Source organism: Giraffa tippelskirchi, chromosome 2, assembly GCF_054371585.1.
Source record: "Giraffa tippelskirchi isolate mGirTip1 chromosome 2, T2T-mGirTip1v1.2.pri, whole genome shotgun sequence".
Taxonomy (NCBI): domain Eukaryota; kingdom Metazoa; phylum Chordata; class Mammalia; order Artiodactyla; family Giraffidae; genus Giraffa; species Giraffa tippelskirchi.
Window position 1 is genome coordinate 16,704,998 of NC_137276.1, and position 17,501 is coordinate 16,722,498.

Consider the following 17,501-nt stretch of genomic DNA (forward strand, 5'->3'; position numbering starts at 1 on the left):
GCGACCCCATAGATGGCAGCCCACCAGGCTCCCCCGTCCCTGGGATTCTCCAGGCAAGAATACTGGAGTGGGTTGCCATTTCCTTCTGCTTGCTAGGAAGCCTCAGAGATAAACTCCTTTTCTGTCACTCTGCCTTACTCTTCAAAACAATTGCTTGTTAACTGAAGAACAACTCTCGAGGCCACCCATGTGGCCAGCAGGACTGACCATTGTTCTTTTCTCCCATCACAGCGCCACTTAGCCCCAGAAGTGTTTCGGGAAATCTTTGGAATGTCCATCCAGGAGTTTGACAAGTTACCTCTTTGGAGACGCAACGACATGAAGAAAAAAGCAAAACTCTTCTGAGTCCTACACGTAGACAGCCATTAGGAGAAGGACGGCGGGGACACATAGGATGTTGAATTAAGGCCCAAACTTGATTGGAGAATTTGCAAACTACAATCCCTCAGCAACAGCCAAAAGGGAAAATCTGATTGAAACACCCATGAGCCAAATATGGGGCCAGCCCACGGCCACACTCACCCAGAAGCAGTGGGGTGGAAATGTCTGTGTTTCCACGCTCGACATTAGTGTTCACCTGTGACCTTTTTCCATCACCTTGTGTCCACAGCAGGAGCTACTTCTTTCATTTCTTTCAACTGTTATCCAACAGTAGTGCGACTGTATGAATAAGAGCCAGCAAGTGCCCTTAAGATGCCGTATGGGCAAGCAGTTGTGATAATTCCAAAGTATGAATATATTTATCGTGTAGCACCTTGGCTGAGAAGCAAGAGCCCGGGGGACAGGTCCACGTGGCAGCAGCCTTTGCCCCTTTGCTCACTGGCCTCCTTCAGTGCTTCCCGGGCCTCAGCAGGATGGACAGCAGGGTCGGGCTCCCCAGGAGCTCTGTTTCAGTAGCCACCAAAGGCATTTTTAACAAGCTCCTTGTCCCCTACTGTTTGCTAGGACCCAACTTGGCAAGTCACTTAGCTGTTGCTAAAAAAAAAAAAAAAAAAAGATGAAAATTCTCCTTTAACCCTTTTCTACTTCAGGAAATATGCTCCTCCCCACCAAGGACAAGATCTGTCTCAGCCCCCAGCCCTCCACTCTTACAAAGAAAGGAAAGGAAAGGGAAAGATTGTCTCCAGATTGGCCCAGTTGGATGCTATTAGATGAGTTTGGTCCAAAGGCCATACCCCTCTTGACAAAAAAAAAAAGAAAATTCTGTGTCTTCCCAATGCAAGTTTTCCAACCCAGCTTCCTCTTCTCTGTATCCAACATCCTGTAAATCACACCAAGCCCTCGCTGATTTTGATTTCTTTAAGGTCTTTGCAGTAGTAGGCTAAGGAAAGGCATGTTTTTCTCTTTGAAAGCTCTGAAACTCAAGGGCAATGGCCTCCAACTGATTTAATTTGGTCTTTTCAGCTTTCTTGCCTAGCTCTGTTGACTTCCTAATACGTGTGTGTGTGTGTGTGTTTGTGTATGTGTGTGTTTTCGTGTTTTCACTCACCCATGACAGTTTGGGGAGTCTGCATGTGCTTTAAAATTTCATTCCTGCTTGGAGGTGTGTCCTACTCGGCTGCAGTTTCTAAGGGACATTTGCACAGGTGCATGTGACTCAGGTCAAGAGTGAGGCTAACTGCATCCTGGCCAGTAGGTCCCTCGTGGAAAGATGCTGGTGGTTAGAAGCCAGCATATTCCATGACAGATGTAGCTCCAGTCAGCATCAGACTGAAGACCGAGGCTTTGGATCAGGCTGGGAGGAGACAACAGCAGAGCATCCCACCAGAATCCTCAAACTCAGCAACACATTGGAGCCAAGGATTACACCCAAACTTGCATTTAAGACTCTGCCATGGTTCCTGAAAGCTTCTGGCTGAGACTTGAAGGTGATGTCAGTTACACGGAGGAGGTTGGCACATTTATTCGCGTGCTTTGGAGGTCTGCTTAAGAATTTAAACTCTTATTTAAAGCCAAAGGAGAAAGCGTAGGAGGTTGTCACATTAATTCTTATGCTTTGGGGCTCTGTTTAAGAATTTTTAAACTATTTTAAAGCCAAAGGAGAGAACCTGTGTGTACCACTAATGATAAAAGCTCAGAAGTTCTTTCTGCTGGCACCAAATATTAGAATGAGTTAGTAGCTGATACCAGTGGCAAAAAGCAAGAATATTCTTTCTGACCTTGTGCTGGAGACCTAACTTGTGACACAGTCTAGTCACTGGGTGTCATAATGAACACGACAGTTGCTTTATAGTATTCTGTGCTCTTCCCAAAGCAATCTAAACCTGCCTGACCTTGGCTAGACACTGAATGTTTGAGGACTGTGTGTGTGTGTGTGTGTGTGTGCATGCAAACGTGTGCTGGACCTACTAATATATTTAGCAAATGGCTCTGATGAGGTTGATGTAGGGAAACCAGCTCCTCCTCGGACTGAAGGCAAACCACAGCCCCTTCAGTTTTGTCCCTTCATCTGTTTGGTTTGTTGCCTTTTGCTTCATTCAATATATCCACTGCCCCATCTTCTCTCTAACCTCTCCTGCATGGACAGCCCTCAGCACCTGTGTGTCCTGATCCTCGCTACACTTTGGCAAAGTATGAGGGTGGGGACCACAGTGTAGTCCCAGCATTTCCCTGCCTTGACCAATAACAAAGATGGCCGAATGGATCCTAGGGCTCAGCTAGAGGAGAGAGATTTTCATGATGATGGAGATAAGAAGGACCCTCAATGTTTTTCACTGGCAAATGAGTTACAACCCACATACTTGCCGATCAAATGTCAGTGGAAGAAAAACCACAATGATAGTTAAAGAACTGAGCCCTAAATTTGCCCCCACTAATGAAACTTTACTTTTCTTGTTACTTTTGAATTCAGTTCAGCATCCTCCTTGGGCGAGGGGAACGCTTCTTTCCATATCAAATGTATTAGCTAATTTAAACTATACCATGCAAAAATGCCTTGCCAGAAATGCCAATTGCTTCCTGTCTGTAAGCAGAGCAGTGCTGCTGTCTAAAGTGGGGGCTCCCCAGCCCCACTCTCCAGCAGAAAGCTCCAAGAGGAGTGATGGGTCACGGCACAACCTGGTTCTCCCAACTGCCAGATCAAATCAAGTCAGTGGGCTACAACACCCTGTTTCGTTGAACTGGGCTCAGCATGCTTGTCCCCAGAACGTCCAGGTCACGGCACAGGAAATCAGTGTTCTCTGCTTGAATCCCGCCCTGCATAAAAAATTCCAGTTCTTAACACTGTCGAATTAATGAGAATTGTTTACTCTAGGGAAAAGGAAGTATATGCATGGCAAGCTTCCCTGGTGCATACAGAAAGGGCTACATTTTTGAGCATTGGACTGACTAGTGATTCTTGAAGCATAGGCTGATTGCGTGAAGAAGCCTCTATAGTTACATGAAAGTCAGCGCTTCCTTTAGAGTTTCTTCCAGAAAAGCCAGGATACCATTTAGTCTTTGGGTGTGATTTATGTCGAGACACAAAGAGCATTTGGAAACTTGTCCATCTTGCTGGGCGTCTATCTCTTGGTTTGGGTTCGTTACTGAATGTTCTTAATGTGACTTCTTTAATCACAAAAGAGAAACTGCCTGTTCTCAGAAACCTTGATCAGAAAAGCAAGCGTCAACAGGTAATAAGGTACAAAGAAAAAAAATAGTTTCTCCCTGTCATGTCCTCTTAGTCTCCCCTCTTCTCCCGGTTCTGTTGTGTCCAAGCTGTTTCCTCTTCCAGGGTGAGGCTGGAACTATGCCTTTTTCAACTTCCCTCCCCTCCATCTGTGATGTCAATCAGCTCCACTGGGAAAAGTCTTGCTGGAAATGTTTCTTAAACTTTCACCTAATTTCTTTACACTTTAAAGCAAACACCTTTTTCTAAAGAGCTGCTTCTCAGATGATTATATAAAATATATATGCTTTTGCAAGTTTAATAATTCAAATTCACTTTTGACTAGGGAGGTCTTTCTAAAAACTCTTTAAGGCAAACTTGGTGTTAGTGTTCTCCTGCGTGTTGAAGGGGCAGAGGACCCTTTAGTCTGCGGGCTCCCAGAGCCCTCTCTGACTGCCGGGAAAAACGGTGGAAGGAAGATGAACTTTGTGCCATCAACCCTTCTGTGTCCTCTGCAGGAAGCTCAGTTTTTACAAATCATCTGTGTGTATTTCCAGTCACTGTTTAATCTGTACTTCCTAGGCCAGACTTTATCTGACTTATTAAGATTATTTCCCTTTACTAAAACAAGTGTTTGTCAGGATGCCCTAAAACTCACTCATTAGTACTCCCTTTTGAAGTACGTTCTATAAAAAAAAAAAGATTATTTCAGGCTTGAGATTTGTAATGACACCTTATAGTGCTGACGTGCATTAAGGGAACTACCCAATTATGCTTTTTTTTTTTTTTTAAAGATAATCGCTTTACAGAATTTTGCGGTTTTCTGTCATACATCAACAAGAACCGGCCATAGGTACAGCCATGTCTCCTCCCTCCCTCCCGGATACCCCTCCCAATTATGTGTTAATGAAAGAAAGAGAAACTTTAGTATTAAAAAAAAATCACTTTCTGTTTGCTGCCAAGAAGCAGTGGGAAGATGGTGACTGACACACTTTGCGTGTGAATCTTTGTGTTTTTCTTTTGGGACAAGTTTCATTTATGGCAGACTCGAAAGGGGGAAGTGGTCAGTTTAAGCTGAAAGCTTTCTAAACAATCTGGTTTTACACAGCCAAATTAAGCCCAAACTTTTCTGATGCTTAGTGTAATGGAGTGGCAATTGCTCTCATTAAATAAAATTCTTCCCCTAAGAGTCTCTCCAAAGCCCTGAGTTGCTTTCCGAGCCCGTTTGGCAAAGGTAGAGAAGCCTGCATCCACTAACGTTCAAAAAGGCAGGGAGCCACTTAGTGATTGTATACATGTATGTTTCTTTACTCTTACAGAAGAGAAGACGAGTGTCCACGGGATTGGTGTTCTTTTGGGGTGTTCTGTACAGACCCGTCCAGTAATAAACGTGTGTGGTTTCTGTGAGTTGCCGACAATCCTGCATTGAAGCTTTTGCAGTTCTTTCATTTTGAAGTTGGGTTTAATGGAATTTTTTTTTTGCAAGTGTTGGAAGGCATAGTGTTCTTCCTGCCTCCCCTCCCCTTCCAGAAATATGAAAGCAAATGTTTGGAAGAACTGCTGTTTAAAAGATGTATTGTGTCGCCCGTGAAAGTGTGTGGGTGTCTGTCGGTGTCCTGAGTGCTACGTGCCAGTGCGCAGAGGCGGAGGTGGTCCTGGGCCCGAGCTGCTGGGCTTGTGATGCTGACCTGCTCCACGCTCCTGTTGAAATCAGCACCTGCCTCCCCCCGCCGCTGTCTGGCCTCACTGTTGTCCTCACAACTCAGTGAATAAAGTGTGTGCTTTATTCGTAACTGCCTCCACACTGTGTTTCCTTTCTGGTTCCTTTGCTCCCTTTAAGGGTGTGTCCCATTTGAAAAAGTGCCAAAGGACTTCCCTGGTGATCCAGTGGTTAGGAATCCATCTGCCTGTGCAGGGGACATGGGTTCAATCCCTGGTCCGGGAACATCTGACATGCCAAGACAACTAAGCCCGTGCTCTGCAACAAGAGAAGCCACCGCAGTGGGAATCCCTCACGCCACAACTGGAAGGCAGCCCCTGCTTGCTGCAACTAGAGAAAGCTAGAGCAGGAACAAAGACCCAGTGCAGCCATAAATAAATAAAAATTAAATATCCTTTGACCTAGAAATTTTTTAAAAAGTGCCATTCCAACTTCTCAAGACCAACACAAAATCAGAATCAAAGTCCTGGGAGTGCAATTTTATCATCCAGGCAGGCAGGATAGAGGGGAAAATGCATGAAATATCACAGGAATGTTTGCCCAATAACCCAGACCATATTGATCACGTCAACTAAAAAAAAAAAAAAATGAAGGTAATAGAGCTGCTGCTCTGTGCCGGTCTAGCTGTTGTTTAGTTTTGCTTGAGACACAGAGCAGCAGTGGTCTCATCACTGAGGCAAGGCTGGGGATTTGGAGGATAAGCGCTTCCAATCCGCCACGAGTAGACCACGTTGCTAAGAAGTTAGAGTGCAGTGGGAAGGAAACATTCTTCAAAACATCTTTGACCTCCACTTCATTATCAAAGAAAATCTTCAGGATTTCTATTGTTACCTTCATTGCCAAGATTTGGGGCTTGCCGGAAGACATAAGGATATACGTATACTCACAGTGGCCTGTCCGACTACAGCCATCCTACCATGTATCTAACAAGCCTGGCTCCACGTGGGCTGCTGTAACTGACCACCAGACACAGGGTGGCTTGAACAGCAGTTATTTCTCGCCGTTGTGGAATCTGGAAGTCCAAGATCAAGGTGGTGGCTGATCCAGGGCCAGGACTCTCTTGGTTTTGTAACAGCCATCCTCTAGTTGTATCTTCACATGGTAAGAGCAGACAGGAAGTAATCTCTCGGGCATCTCTTCTTATAAGAGAACTAATTCCACCAGGTGGGCTCCACCCTTGTGATAGAATTACCTCCCAAAGGCCCTGCTGCCTAATACCATTCCCTTGGGTGTTAGGACTTCAGTCTAAGGATTTGGGGAGCACACAAATATGCAGTCCCCAGTGTATAACACAGGCCCAGGGGCCCGTGGCCCTAGCATTCATGTGGATCCTCACCTGGAAGCCGGAAATGGGTTATCCTCAAGGCAGTTGGCAGGTTAGTTGGCTACTGTGGAAAACGGGTCAGGAGGCCTGGGCTCAGGGTCTGTGTTCTGCTCACTATTGCCACCGCCCACACCAGCATCACCACTCGGGTTGGGTCGTGGTTCCCACAGCCAGTGTCGGTCTTCAATCAATCTGATCTTGAGTGCCCTGTGGCATGGGTCACCATGCTCACCACTGCATCGGAAGTTGACTCGCTGGTGGGTCACCCTTGCCGACCCACAGCGGAGCTCAAGCCGGTGCTGGGAATCCTAGGCTTTTCCTGACTGGCCCTGGCCCCGCCCACTGCAGGTCGCCCTGCCCACAATGCCCCGCCCACAATGCCCCGCCCACTGTTCGGTCACCCCTCCCACCTTGAATCTCACCCTCCAGCTCTTCCAAAAGCACTGTGAGTTCCCTGAACGCACCATGCCCTCCCCGCCTCTGCAGCTTTGCCAAGGGCATGTCTTCTGTAGGAGGTCCAGCTCTTCTAGGCGGTGGAGAGACGTGAGGACCTGGCCCCACGGACAGAAGGTAATGGCAGTGTTGACTAGCTGAAATTAGTTGCTCACAGCTGTTTGGAGTTACCGTGTGAGTTTCCCATGGGCTCCATTGGCCCTAAATCAAAGACCAGCCCGAGTTCACACCCTCTCTCGGAGCCTGCCTTGATGGGCCCAGTCCAACCTGCCCCAGTAAATTTTTTGCATGCCTATGGGTGAACAGCACGTTTGGTGCTTTTCAACTGTTGCCTAATACTGCTAGTTTTGCCTGTATTTCTGCTCTTCAGCTGAACTGCAGTGAGATGGTCTCCATATTGAGTGCTTTATGTTAGCCTTGGGTTAACTGGATCCCTCAGGACAGCCCTAGGAGCAGATGATTGTAGCTCTTCTGTAACATGTGAGGAAACCAAAGCTCCGAGGCCAATTAAACATGCCTGATCACTCAGGGAGCTGCAAAGCTGGGATTCTCTGGTTCTGCCCCACGGAGGATCCTGTGCTGTTTCTGTGTCTCACCTACGGTGACCTTATGAAAGCAAGGACTATGCCCCCCACGTTCTACATCTCTGGGGATACACTATGCAGAGGAGCCTCTCGGTGTGAGACTGGCCGGTCCCCTTCAGTACTCGCACCAAGGCATAGTTATACATAGTGCTCGAGGCTTCCCAGGTGGCACTAGTGGTAAAGAACCCTCCTGCCAATGCAGGAGGCATTAGAATGGATGATTCCATCCCTGGGTCAGAAAGATCCCCTGGAGAAGAAAATGGCAACCCACTCCAGTATTCTTGCCTGGAGAATCCCATGGACAGAGGAGCCTGTTGGGCTACAGTCCATAGGGTCACAAACAGTCGGACACAACTGAAGCGAAGCATTCTTTTTTCTTTTCTGGGGGGTATTCACTAGCTATGTGTCTTGGGGCCAGTCATTTAACCCCTTTAGGCCTCAGTTTGCTCGTCTGCAAAATTGATAAAAATAATAAGACCCATCAGAAGATCTTTACTAAACATGACAACTTCTAAAAGGAAACGACAATTTTATTAATTCTGTAGTGTCAATTTCAAAGACTTTTTAGAAATGACATTGAAATCAGTCTGAAAATTCACTTCAACTTTTAAAAGTATCATGTACATGAAATTAGTGTCTAATATTGGGCCTTGTATTCTAATCTTTACCTGAAATTAAAAAGTAAACAATCTTATTTTTGGTTTCTGTGTTTCTAAAAACTAGTGAGTTGTTGCAGCAGCTATACTAAATAACAAAAATGTGTTCTTTCACAGTGAAGAAGAGCAGTGTTTTGTCAGTTGTGTCTCTGGCTTTTACTGAAGAAAGTTATAAATTCGCAAAAAAGATGGTTGCTAAATTGTAACACCTGTTGAGCACAGCACAGGCCCTAGCATGTCATCATTGGTCAGGAAGCTTGAGTGATCTTTATTAAGGATAATTAGCCACTTAGAGGTGAAGAATCCCCAAAGCTCCCTGAACCTCAGTTTCCTCATGAGTAAATTAGGAAGGAATATCTTCTCTGGCTACCTTGTGGGGTTGTGAAGCCAGATGAAGTAGAATGTTCAGAAACAGGAAAGTACTATGTTTACAGATGATATTGTGTAATGAGGGTTTCTGGTACTTGGACAGGGTCTACTACTATTTTGTTTTATTTCTATTGAAGTATGCTTGCTTGACAATGTTACTAGTTTCAGGTGTACAGTAAAGTGATTCAGTTATGTGTACATTTATATCTTTTTTTAAAATTCTTTTCTCTTATAGGTTATTACAAAATATTGAGTAGAGTTCCCTGTGCTGTACAATAGGTCTTTGTTGGTTATCCAAACCAACATGTGTATAGTAATGTGTGTATGTTAATCCCAAACTCCTAATTTGTCCCTCCTCCCCTTTCCCCCTTGGTAACCATAAGTTTGTTTTCTGTGTCTGAGGGTCTGTTTCCATTTTGTATGTCAGTTCATTTGCATCATTTTTTTAGATTCCACATTATAAACAGTATCATATAATAATTGTCTTTGGCTTACTTAGTATGATAATCTCTAGGTCCATCCATGTTGCTGCAGATGGCATTATTTCATTCGTTTCTGTGGCTGAGTAATATTCCGTTGTATAATAAATAAATAAAGATTTAAAAAGTTGCAGTGTGTATATACAAACACCGCAATTTCTTATTTTAATATTTATTTATTTATCTATTGGCTGTGCTGGGTCTTTGTTGCTGCCCCAGTTTTCTCTAGTTGTGGCGAGCAGGGGCTACTCTTTATTGCAATGTGCAGGCTTCTCATTGTGGTGGTTTATCGTGTTGCGGAGCACAGGCTCTAGCAGCGTGGTCTTCGGTAGTTGCGGCATGCAGGCCCTAGAGCTTGGGCTCCGCTGTGGCACACAGGCTTGGTTGCCCCTCGGTGTGTGGGATCTTCCCAGACCAGGACCACCCCGTGTCCTCTGCATTGGCAGGTGAATTCCTGACCACTGGACCACCAGGGAAGTCCTACACTGCAACTTCTTTATCCATTCATCCATTCATGGACACTTAAGATGCTTTCATGTCTTGGCTGCTGTGAATAGTGCTGCTGTGAACATTGGGGTGCGTGCATCTCTTTTTTAATTCGGCTGCACTGGGTTTTAGTTGTGGCACATGGGATCTTCACTGTGGCATGTGGGTTCTTAGTTGTGGCATTCAGGATCTAGTTTCCGATCAGGGATCAGCCAGAGCTCCCTGCATTGGGAGCTCAGAGTCTTAACTGCTGGAGCTCCAGGGAAGTCCCTATCTTTTTGAATTATAGTTTCCTCCAGATACATGCCCAGGAGTGGGACTGTAGAATCACATGGTAGCCCTATGTTTAGTTTCTTAGGGAACCTCCATACTGTTCCCCATAGTAGTTGTACCAATTTGTACTCCCACCAGCATTCTACTACTACTTAAAATAGTTTGATCATTCAAGAATTTTAGTTTTTGTTCTAGGCTTTTTTTCTTCTTTGGTCTTTATATGAATTCTCCAACGTTAAAACAAGCCCACAACGTGTCTTACATGCTTCAATAACAGCAGTCTCTTTGTCCAGTAATCATTTAAGGTTGAGAGCCCCTGAAGATGTGCTAATTAATAGTAATAATAATATATTACATGGTACTTGAGTGTGGGCCGTAGCATAAAACTCCCTGGGGTTGAGTTCCAGCCTCACCAATAATTAGCTGTGTAACTAGTGACAATTTGCCTAACTTCTCTAAGCCTCAATTTTAACTTCTATAAAATAGGAGTAATCATAATAATTTGCTGTCATTCAGTTGGTACTTCATGTCCAATTCTTTATGACCCCATGGACTGCAGCACTCCAGGCTTCCCTGTCCTTTACCATCTCCCCAACTTTGCTCAAACTCATATCCATTGAGGCAGTGATACCATCCAGCCATCTCATCTTCTGTCGTCCCCTCCTGCCTTCAATAATAATGATAATACCTATCTCAAAGAGCTATTGTGGTAATCAAGTAGAATAGAACTGGGAATGATATGAAATGAGCACTCAAACATTAGCTTCTTTTTTTAAAATTAATTAATTAATTAATTTGGCTGTGCTGGGTCTTAGTTGCAGCATGTGGGATCTCTGATCTTTGTTGCACACTCAAGCTCTTAGTTACAGCATGTGAGATCTGGTTCCCTGACCAGGGATCTGGGCCCTCTGCAGTGGAAGCATGGAGTCTTAACCACGGACCATCAGGGAAGTCCCAAATATTAGCTTTTATTTATGAAGCTGCTGCCATGTAGTGAGGACTCACTGTGTTCCCATTCTGAGCTAAGCATCTTACATACTGTTTCATGGAGGCCCTTACATTGCTTTTGCTTTCCATGAAACAGACCCAAGGAAACCAAGTGCCTTACACATGATCGACCTATGGGATTCAGATCCCATCTCCCCAGTTCCAAGCTCAAAATGTAAACAAGTATCATGCAGAGAAAGGCTCAGGTGCCCTCACAGGTACTGCAGGAGCCAGGCTACTCACAATGGAAGCATTCGAAGGTGCCAGCTTGCGGGTGGTTGGGGGGGAGGTGGGCCTCAACTTTTCCCAAGGAGTTTTAAAGCTGTTGGACTCCGGTGTTTTCTGGGTGGATTTTTCCAGCTTACTTGAGAGACAGAAACACCAGCTGCAGAAGAGCTGAGACTCATTCCCGTGAAAGATGACTTTGGTTCCAGAAAGATCTTTCCAATTGTATGACTCACTTCAAAGCAACCAAAGGCAGCAGAGACTGAGCTGCCAGTCCTTACAGTATCTGCGGACATTTCCTTGGGGCTTGAGAAAGTCACCAGTCCTACTTAACTCCCGCCCCCATCTCTCACCCCCAACCCCCTGTTGCTGGAAGGGGGTCTCGCCCCACCTCCCTTCAGGATCAAACAGCCTTGCCGGGGTGTGTCACGAGCCCTGCCCTGCTGGACACGGCCCCTTGTTGGCCGGAAAGCCCTGGGAAGGGTGGGAACTTGTGCTAACAGCTTTTGAGAAAGCCCAGGGTGGTCAGAGGACTAGTGCCCAGAGCTTCTCAGCCCCAAATTTGCAGACCTGCCTCCACACCCTAAATTCCCTTCTCCCCTATAGCAGCCAGGACTAAAGGAATGCCCCTTCTACTCTACAGCACACAGGGGAAGGCTGTAGCAAGTCAGGGCTCCGGAGGAGGGTGTAATCTGACATTTCTTTCAGTTTCCAATCTCAACTGTTAAAAAACGCTCTTCAGGGCCTGTCATTGTGCTAAGCACAATAGCAGCCCCTGGAGAGGTTTTTCTGTATTTATTTGTGCTGTCTCTGCCCCCCTCCCCCCCCCCCCCGCCCCCACTGCTGCCTGTAAACTCAACCGTTCCCATCAGATAAAAAGTAAAGTTGGCTTGGGAAAACTTCCCTCCAAAGCAGAGACTGTTTCTGCTTTGTCCTGAGTGTGTTTTACTTGTGGGCCCTCCCAGAACATCCTGAGATGTTCCAGAAGGCCTCGAGGCAGGGCAGAGCCTCCTGGCTTTCAGAAGCAAAGCTGGAGAACCAGACTGGAGCATATGTGAGTCCAGATGGTCTGAGAAGAAGATGAATGCTGATGGTCTGCTGGTGGCAGCTGAGGTTCTTTGAGAGCCTCTGGACTCAGTACTTTGTGTAGATGATTTCATCTGTGGAAGGTAAACCCCTGACTGTGAGAGGTGCTAAAAAGTGGGTGGGACTCTAGCCCTTCCCATCAAGTCCAATAGGTATATTCCTCATAAGGCTGTCAAGGCTCTCGGGGGTCTCCTCATTAGCACATGGCTTCTGCGTGTGCCTGCTAAGTCACTTCAGTTGTGTCTGACTCTTTGTGAGCCTGTGGACTGTAGCCTACCAGGCTCCTCTGTCCATAGGCTTCTCCAGGCAGGAATACTGGAGTGGACTGCCATTTCCTACTCCAGGGGATCTTTCTGACCCAGGGATCGAACCCTTGTCTCTTAGGTCTCCTGCACTGGCAGGCGAGTTCTTTACCACTAGTGCCACTGGGAAGCCCGCATGGCTTCTAAGGTTTGCCAAAAGGACCATCTTTGCACACACCAATCCCAGTCTTTCTCTGCAAGGTGGAGCCTGGCCAGGAATAACAACCTTTTGCTCTCAACTGGGCACATGCTGGCACAGAAAATGTAGGTTCTTAAATTCCTGCTATTGTCCCCAAACATATGCTTCATAATGAAAAGTTAGGAAATGTTGTGAGCAGTTACATTCCCATCAGATAGGAGTCAAAGCCGGCTGGATTACCCTGTGTTTTTCTTTTTTTTTTTAATAAATAGAACAAATACTTCTTCCTCCACATAAAAATAAGGCATTTCAGACAACTCAGATTAAATTGCTAGTATTTATTAATCATTTAAAATTTTTTTGAATTTTATTTTATTTTTATTTATTTGGCTGCACCAGTTCTTTCTTCCCTGGTGACTCAGAGGGTAAAGCGTCTGCCTGCAATGCAGGAGACCCGGGTTCAATCCCTGGGTCGGGAAGATCCCCTGGAGAAGGAAATGGCAACCCACTCCAGTATTCTTGCCTGGAGAATCCCATGGACAGAGGAGCCTGGTGGGCTATAGTCCACGGGCTTGCAAAGAGTTGGACACGACTGAGCGACTTCACTTGCACTCCATCTTTCTTAGTCGTAGCCTGAAGAATCTCTAGTTGCAGCATGTGAACTCTTACTTGTGGCACGTGGGATCTTGTTGTCTGACCAGGGATTGAACCCAGATCCCCTGCATTGGGAGTGTGGAAGCTTAGACACTGGACAACCAGGGAAGTCCCTTATTAAGGATTATTTGAGTCAAATGGCTTCCACAATAAAAGTGGCATTTTTACAGGCACCGCCTCTGATCCCCACAGGCAACCTGGGGAGCTGCCACTGCCCTTGGTACTCACATCGGAGTGTGGCTGACTTGTCCAGACTCATGCGAAGAGCTGGGGGAGAGTCAAGGTGTGGCCCAGGGCTAACAGCAAAGCTCATGCTTCAGTCCACAAGGAGATTCTGATTCTGTAGGTCTGGGGAAGGAGCTGGGGGGAAGCTGTCACCTAAAGCAAATGCAAGGGGCCTGGGTTCCATCTTTGGTCAGGGAGCTCGATCCTTCAGGCCTCAACTAAGACCCCGTCCTTCACACAACAGGGCGTCCAGCTCTCTGAATCAGAATCTGTCCAAATGTCAACTCCTTTGCAAGGAGATGAAGGAAATTGTCTCTCTTTAAAGAAAGACGTGTGAGATGAGCAAGAACAGGTCAGGTGCCCAGTCTCTTAAAGGAAAAACAATCCACTGGCATCTCTCCTCCTCCTTTTCTCCACTGGAGAAACCTCTGAAAGTTGAAAGCATGCCCTCGAAATCCCATTATTCTACCAAACAGCTTATTTTTTCCCTGGTGTGCTCACTGTTCTTTCAATTTATCATTTGCTGGTGGTGGTGGTTTAGTTGCTAAGTCATGTCCAACTCTTCAGACCTCATGGACTATAACCCACCAGGCTCCTCTGTCCATGGAATTCTCCAGGCAAGAATACTGGGGTGAGTTGCCATTTCCTTCTCCAGGGGATCTTCCCCACCTAGGGATTGAACCCAGGTCTCCTGCATTGTTTGCTGGTAGGGTGCATGTAAAAAATGCTAGTCTTAAGTTTTCTATGGAGATAGTTGCTCCAGGGAAATTTGGGAACTATCTTTAGGCCTGGCTGCAGGGAGAAGAAGAACAGGGAAACCAAGAGTTATGTCTGCAAACTTTTCTTTTCCATAAGCGTGGTTTTTTATTTTTGAATCCTTATATGTAAAGAATCTACAGTGAGTTGAAAAACTGTCCCTTAAAAGATAGGTCCACCCAGAACCTTAGAATATTTCCTTATTTGGAATTACGGTCTTTGAAGATGTGATTCAGGCAAGAATCTGGGAGTAAGAGCATCCTAAATTCAGATGGGCCCTAAATCTCATCATATATGCCCTTATAAGACACTCAAAAAGAGAAGACAGAGATACACACAGAGACAAAGGCCATATGAAGGCAAAGACAAAGATTAGAGTTGTGTTGGGCTTCCCTGGTGACTCAGTGGTAAAGAATCCACCTGCAATGCAGGAGATACAGGTTTGATCCCTGGGTTGGGAAGATCCCCTGAAGAAGGTCATGGCAACCCGCTCCAGTATTCTTGCCTGGAGAATTCTATGGACAGAGGAGCCTGGAGGGTTATAGTCCATGGGGTCACCAAAGAGTCAGACATGACTGAGTGACTAAACAGCAACCACCATAAGCCCAGGAGTTACCTAGATCTGAAAGAGGCAAAGAAGTATCCTCATCTAGCACCTTGAGCAGGATCATGGCACTGCCTTCTCCTTGATTTTGAACTTCGTATTCTGAAATGATGAGAGAATGAATTGCTGTCATCTTGAGCCATCCAGTTTCTACTCATTTGTTATGGCAGCTCTAGGAAGTTAATATTGCATTTTTATCAGTAAAAAAAAAAGGTCTCTAACTCCTTAGCAAGGTAGAGCAAGCATTGGTCTAAACCAGATACCTCCATCATGCTGACCTAGGTCCCCAGGGCACTGTGATGCCCCTGCCCAGGTGTGGAGACACAAGGCCTCCTTCTCCAACACCAGAGAGGCAGATAAGGATCGGATTTTTCTCTTTATAGAAAAGAAGTTCAACATTTGCCTGGCTGTCAGTTGGCTGCCCAGGCAGGCATCAATGCCCGAACCTGGTTAGAATGTTTTCAGGAGGTAAGGCCTGAAGCAGGCACAGCCCACCTTGGGCATCCCTGGGCAGAACTGAGCTGGCCAATCAGGTGGCGTCTCCTCCTCCCTCAAGGGACTTTGCTCTTTAGAGCCTGGCCCTGGGCCAGGCTAGAAGCAGAGAGGATATTGATGTAAACATCCGTCTGCCAGTATGCAGGGGCAGAGGGCCCTGTGAGTTCACCTCTCCCTGTGACTGTCAGGAGCTCCAGGTGCTGACTCCTTCAATCCAGAGCCACTACCCAGCAGCATGACCTGGACAAGCTACTCCTGCCTCAGTTTCTGCATCCCTGTAATGAGGAGGAAGATGCTGATTATCCCAGGAGTTGCTGAGAGGATTATGCATGAGATACACTCAACAATTACTCATGAGATAACACAGGCCCATTTGTTGTTGTTCAGTTGCTAAGTCCTGTTCTCTTTGCGACCCTGTGGACTGCAGCACACCAGGCTTCCCTGTCCTTCACTGTTTCCCAGAGTTTGCTTAAATTTATGTCCATTGAGTTGGCAATGGTATCTAACCATCACTTAGGCCTATATTAACACCATAATAAAAGGTTAGAAAAATAGTATTATTGTTACTAAATACGTGAACCGTGAACTTCCAGATGTTCAAGCTGGTTTTAGAAAAGGCAGAGGAACCAGAGATCAAATTGTCAACACCCGCTGGATCATCGAAAAAGCAAGAGAGTTCCAGAAAAACATCTACTTCTGCTTTATTGACTATGCCAAAGCCTTTGATTGTGTGGATCACAATAAACTGTGGAAAATTCTGAAAGAGATGGGAATACCAGACCATCTGACCTGTCTCTTGAGAAACCTGTATGCAGGTCAGGAAGCAACAGTTAGAACTGGACATGGAACAACAGACTGGTTCCAAAGAGGAAAAGGAGTACGTCAAGGCTGTATATTGTCACCCTGCTTATTTAACTTATATGCAGAGTACATCATGAGAAACGCTGGGCTGGAAGAAACACAAGCTGGAATCAAGATTGCTGGGAGAAATATAAATAACCTCAGATATGCGGATGACACCACCCTTATGGCAGAAAGTGAAGAAGAACTAAAGAGCCTCTTGATGAAGGTGAAAGAGGAGAGTGAAAAAATTGGCTTAAAGCTCAACGTTCAGAAAACTAAGATCATGGCATCTGGTCCCATCACTTCATGGGAAATAGATGGGGAAACAGTGGAAACAGTGTCAGACTTTATGTTTTTTGGGCTCCAAAATCACTGCTGATGGTGACTGCAGCCATGAAATTAAAAGACGCTTACTCCTTGGAAGGAAGGTTATGGCCAACCTAGATAGCATATTTAAAAGCAGAGACATTACTTTGCCAACAAAAGTCCGTCTAGTCAAGGCTATGGTTTTTCCAGTGGTCATGTATGGATGTGAGAGTTGGACGGTGAAGAAAGCTGAGCGCCGTAGAATTGATGCTTTTGAAGTGTGGTGGAGAAGACTCTTGAGAGTGCCTTGGACTGCAAGGAGATCCAATCAATCCATCCTAAAAGAGATCAATCCTGGGTGTTCATTGGAAGGTCTGATGTTGAAGCTGAAACTCCAATACTTTGGCCACCTCATGTGAAGGGTTGACTCATTGGAAAAGACCCTAATGCTGTGTAGGATTGGGGGCAGGAGGAGAAGGAGCGACAGAGGATGAGATGGTTGGATGGCATCACCGACTCGATGGACATGGGTTTGGGTAGACTCCAGGAGTTGGTGATGGACAGAGAGGCCTGGCGTGCTGCAATTCATGGGGTCGCAAAGAGTCGGACACGACTGAGCAACTAAACTGAACTGAACTGATTGGGTATTATCAGCATGAGAGGGAAAGAGTCTATACATTTGTGGCTTAAAACCTGATTGAATATGTCTAGATCCCAGGAGCTTATTAAAAATGCAACCCCCCAGGTCCCTCACTACCAGATAGGTTTAATAGAGGACCTAGTAATGTGTGTGTGTATGTGTGTGTGTGTGTGTGTGAGTGTGAGAGAGGGAAGGAGGGAGGGAGGAAGGCAGATTATTAACAAAACTCTCATGTGATTCTGGGGCTGGTGGTTTACAAATTATAATTTTTAAAAACATTGCCCAAATTAGGCTGTTCCCTGGAACTAT

General features: G+C 45.8%; 2 protein-coding genes and 1 long non-coding RNA gene across 24 annotated transcripts in view; 2 read left to right on the plus strand and 1 right to left on the minus strand.

The window, feature by feature from the left end:
• The window catches only part of ABLIM1 (actin binding LIM protein 1), a 331,405-nt gene extending 326,026 nt beyond the window's left edge, over positions 1 to 5,379 (plus strand). For all 20 annotated transcript variants that reach the window (XR_014077821.1, XR_014077825.1, XR_014077827.1 and 17 more), the window contains one exon: positions 232 to 5,379. Coding sequence is in view for 5 of the 20 variants with exons in the window: in XM_081573528.1 (XP_081429654.1) it covers positions 232 to 345 (114 nt within the window). In the remaining 15 variants the exon portion in view is untranslated. The remainder of the gene's footprint in view (positions 1 to 231) is intronic.
• LOC145539460 (uncharacterized) overlaps positions 1 to 6,961 on the minus strand; it is a 37,830-nt gene extending 30,869 nt beyond the window's left edge. Inside the window, exons 1-2 of the long non-coding RNA XR_014077836.1 lie at positions 6,643 to 6,961; positions 208 to 6,398 (exon numbers count right to left, since the gene is read on the minus strand). This is a non-coding gene — a long non-coding RNA (uncharacterized LOC145539460). The remainder of the gene's footprint in view (positions 1 to 207; positions 6,399 to 6,642) is intronic.
• An 81-nt stretch (positions 6,962 to 7,042) lies between these two features.
• The window catches only part of AFAP1L2 (actin filament associated protein 1 like 2), a 143,402-nt gene continuing 132,943 nt past the window's right edge, over positions 7,043 to 17,501 (plus strand). The window contains exon 1 of one of the 3 annotated variants that reach the window (XM_081538118.1): positions 7,043 to 7,200. The gene's annotated coding sequence lies outside the window, so the exon portion shown is untranslated. The remainder of the gene's footprint in view (positions 7,201 to 17,501) is intronic. The other 2 variants (XM_081538102.1, XM_081538148.1) reach the window with 2 other exon arrangements.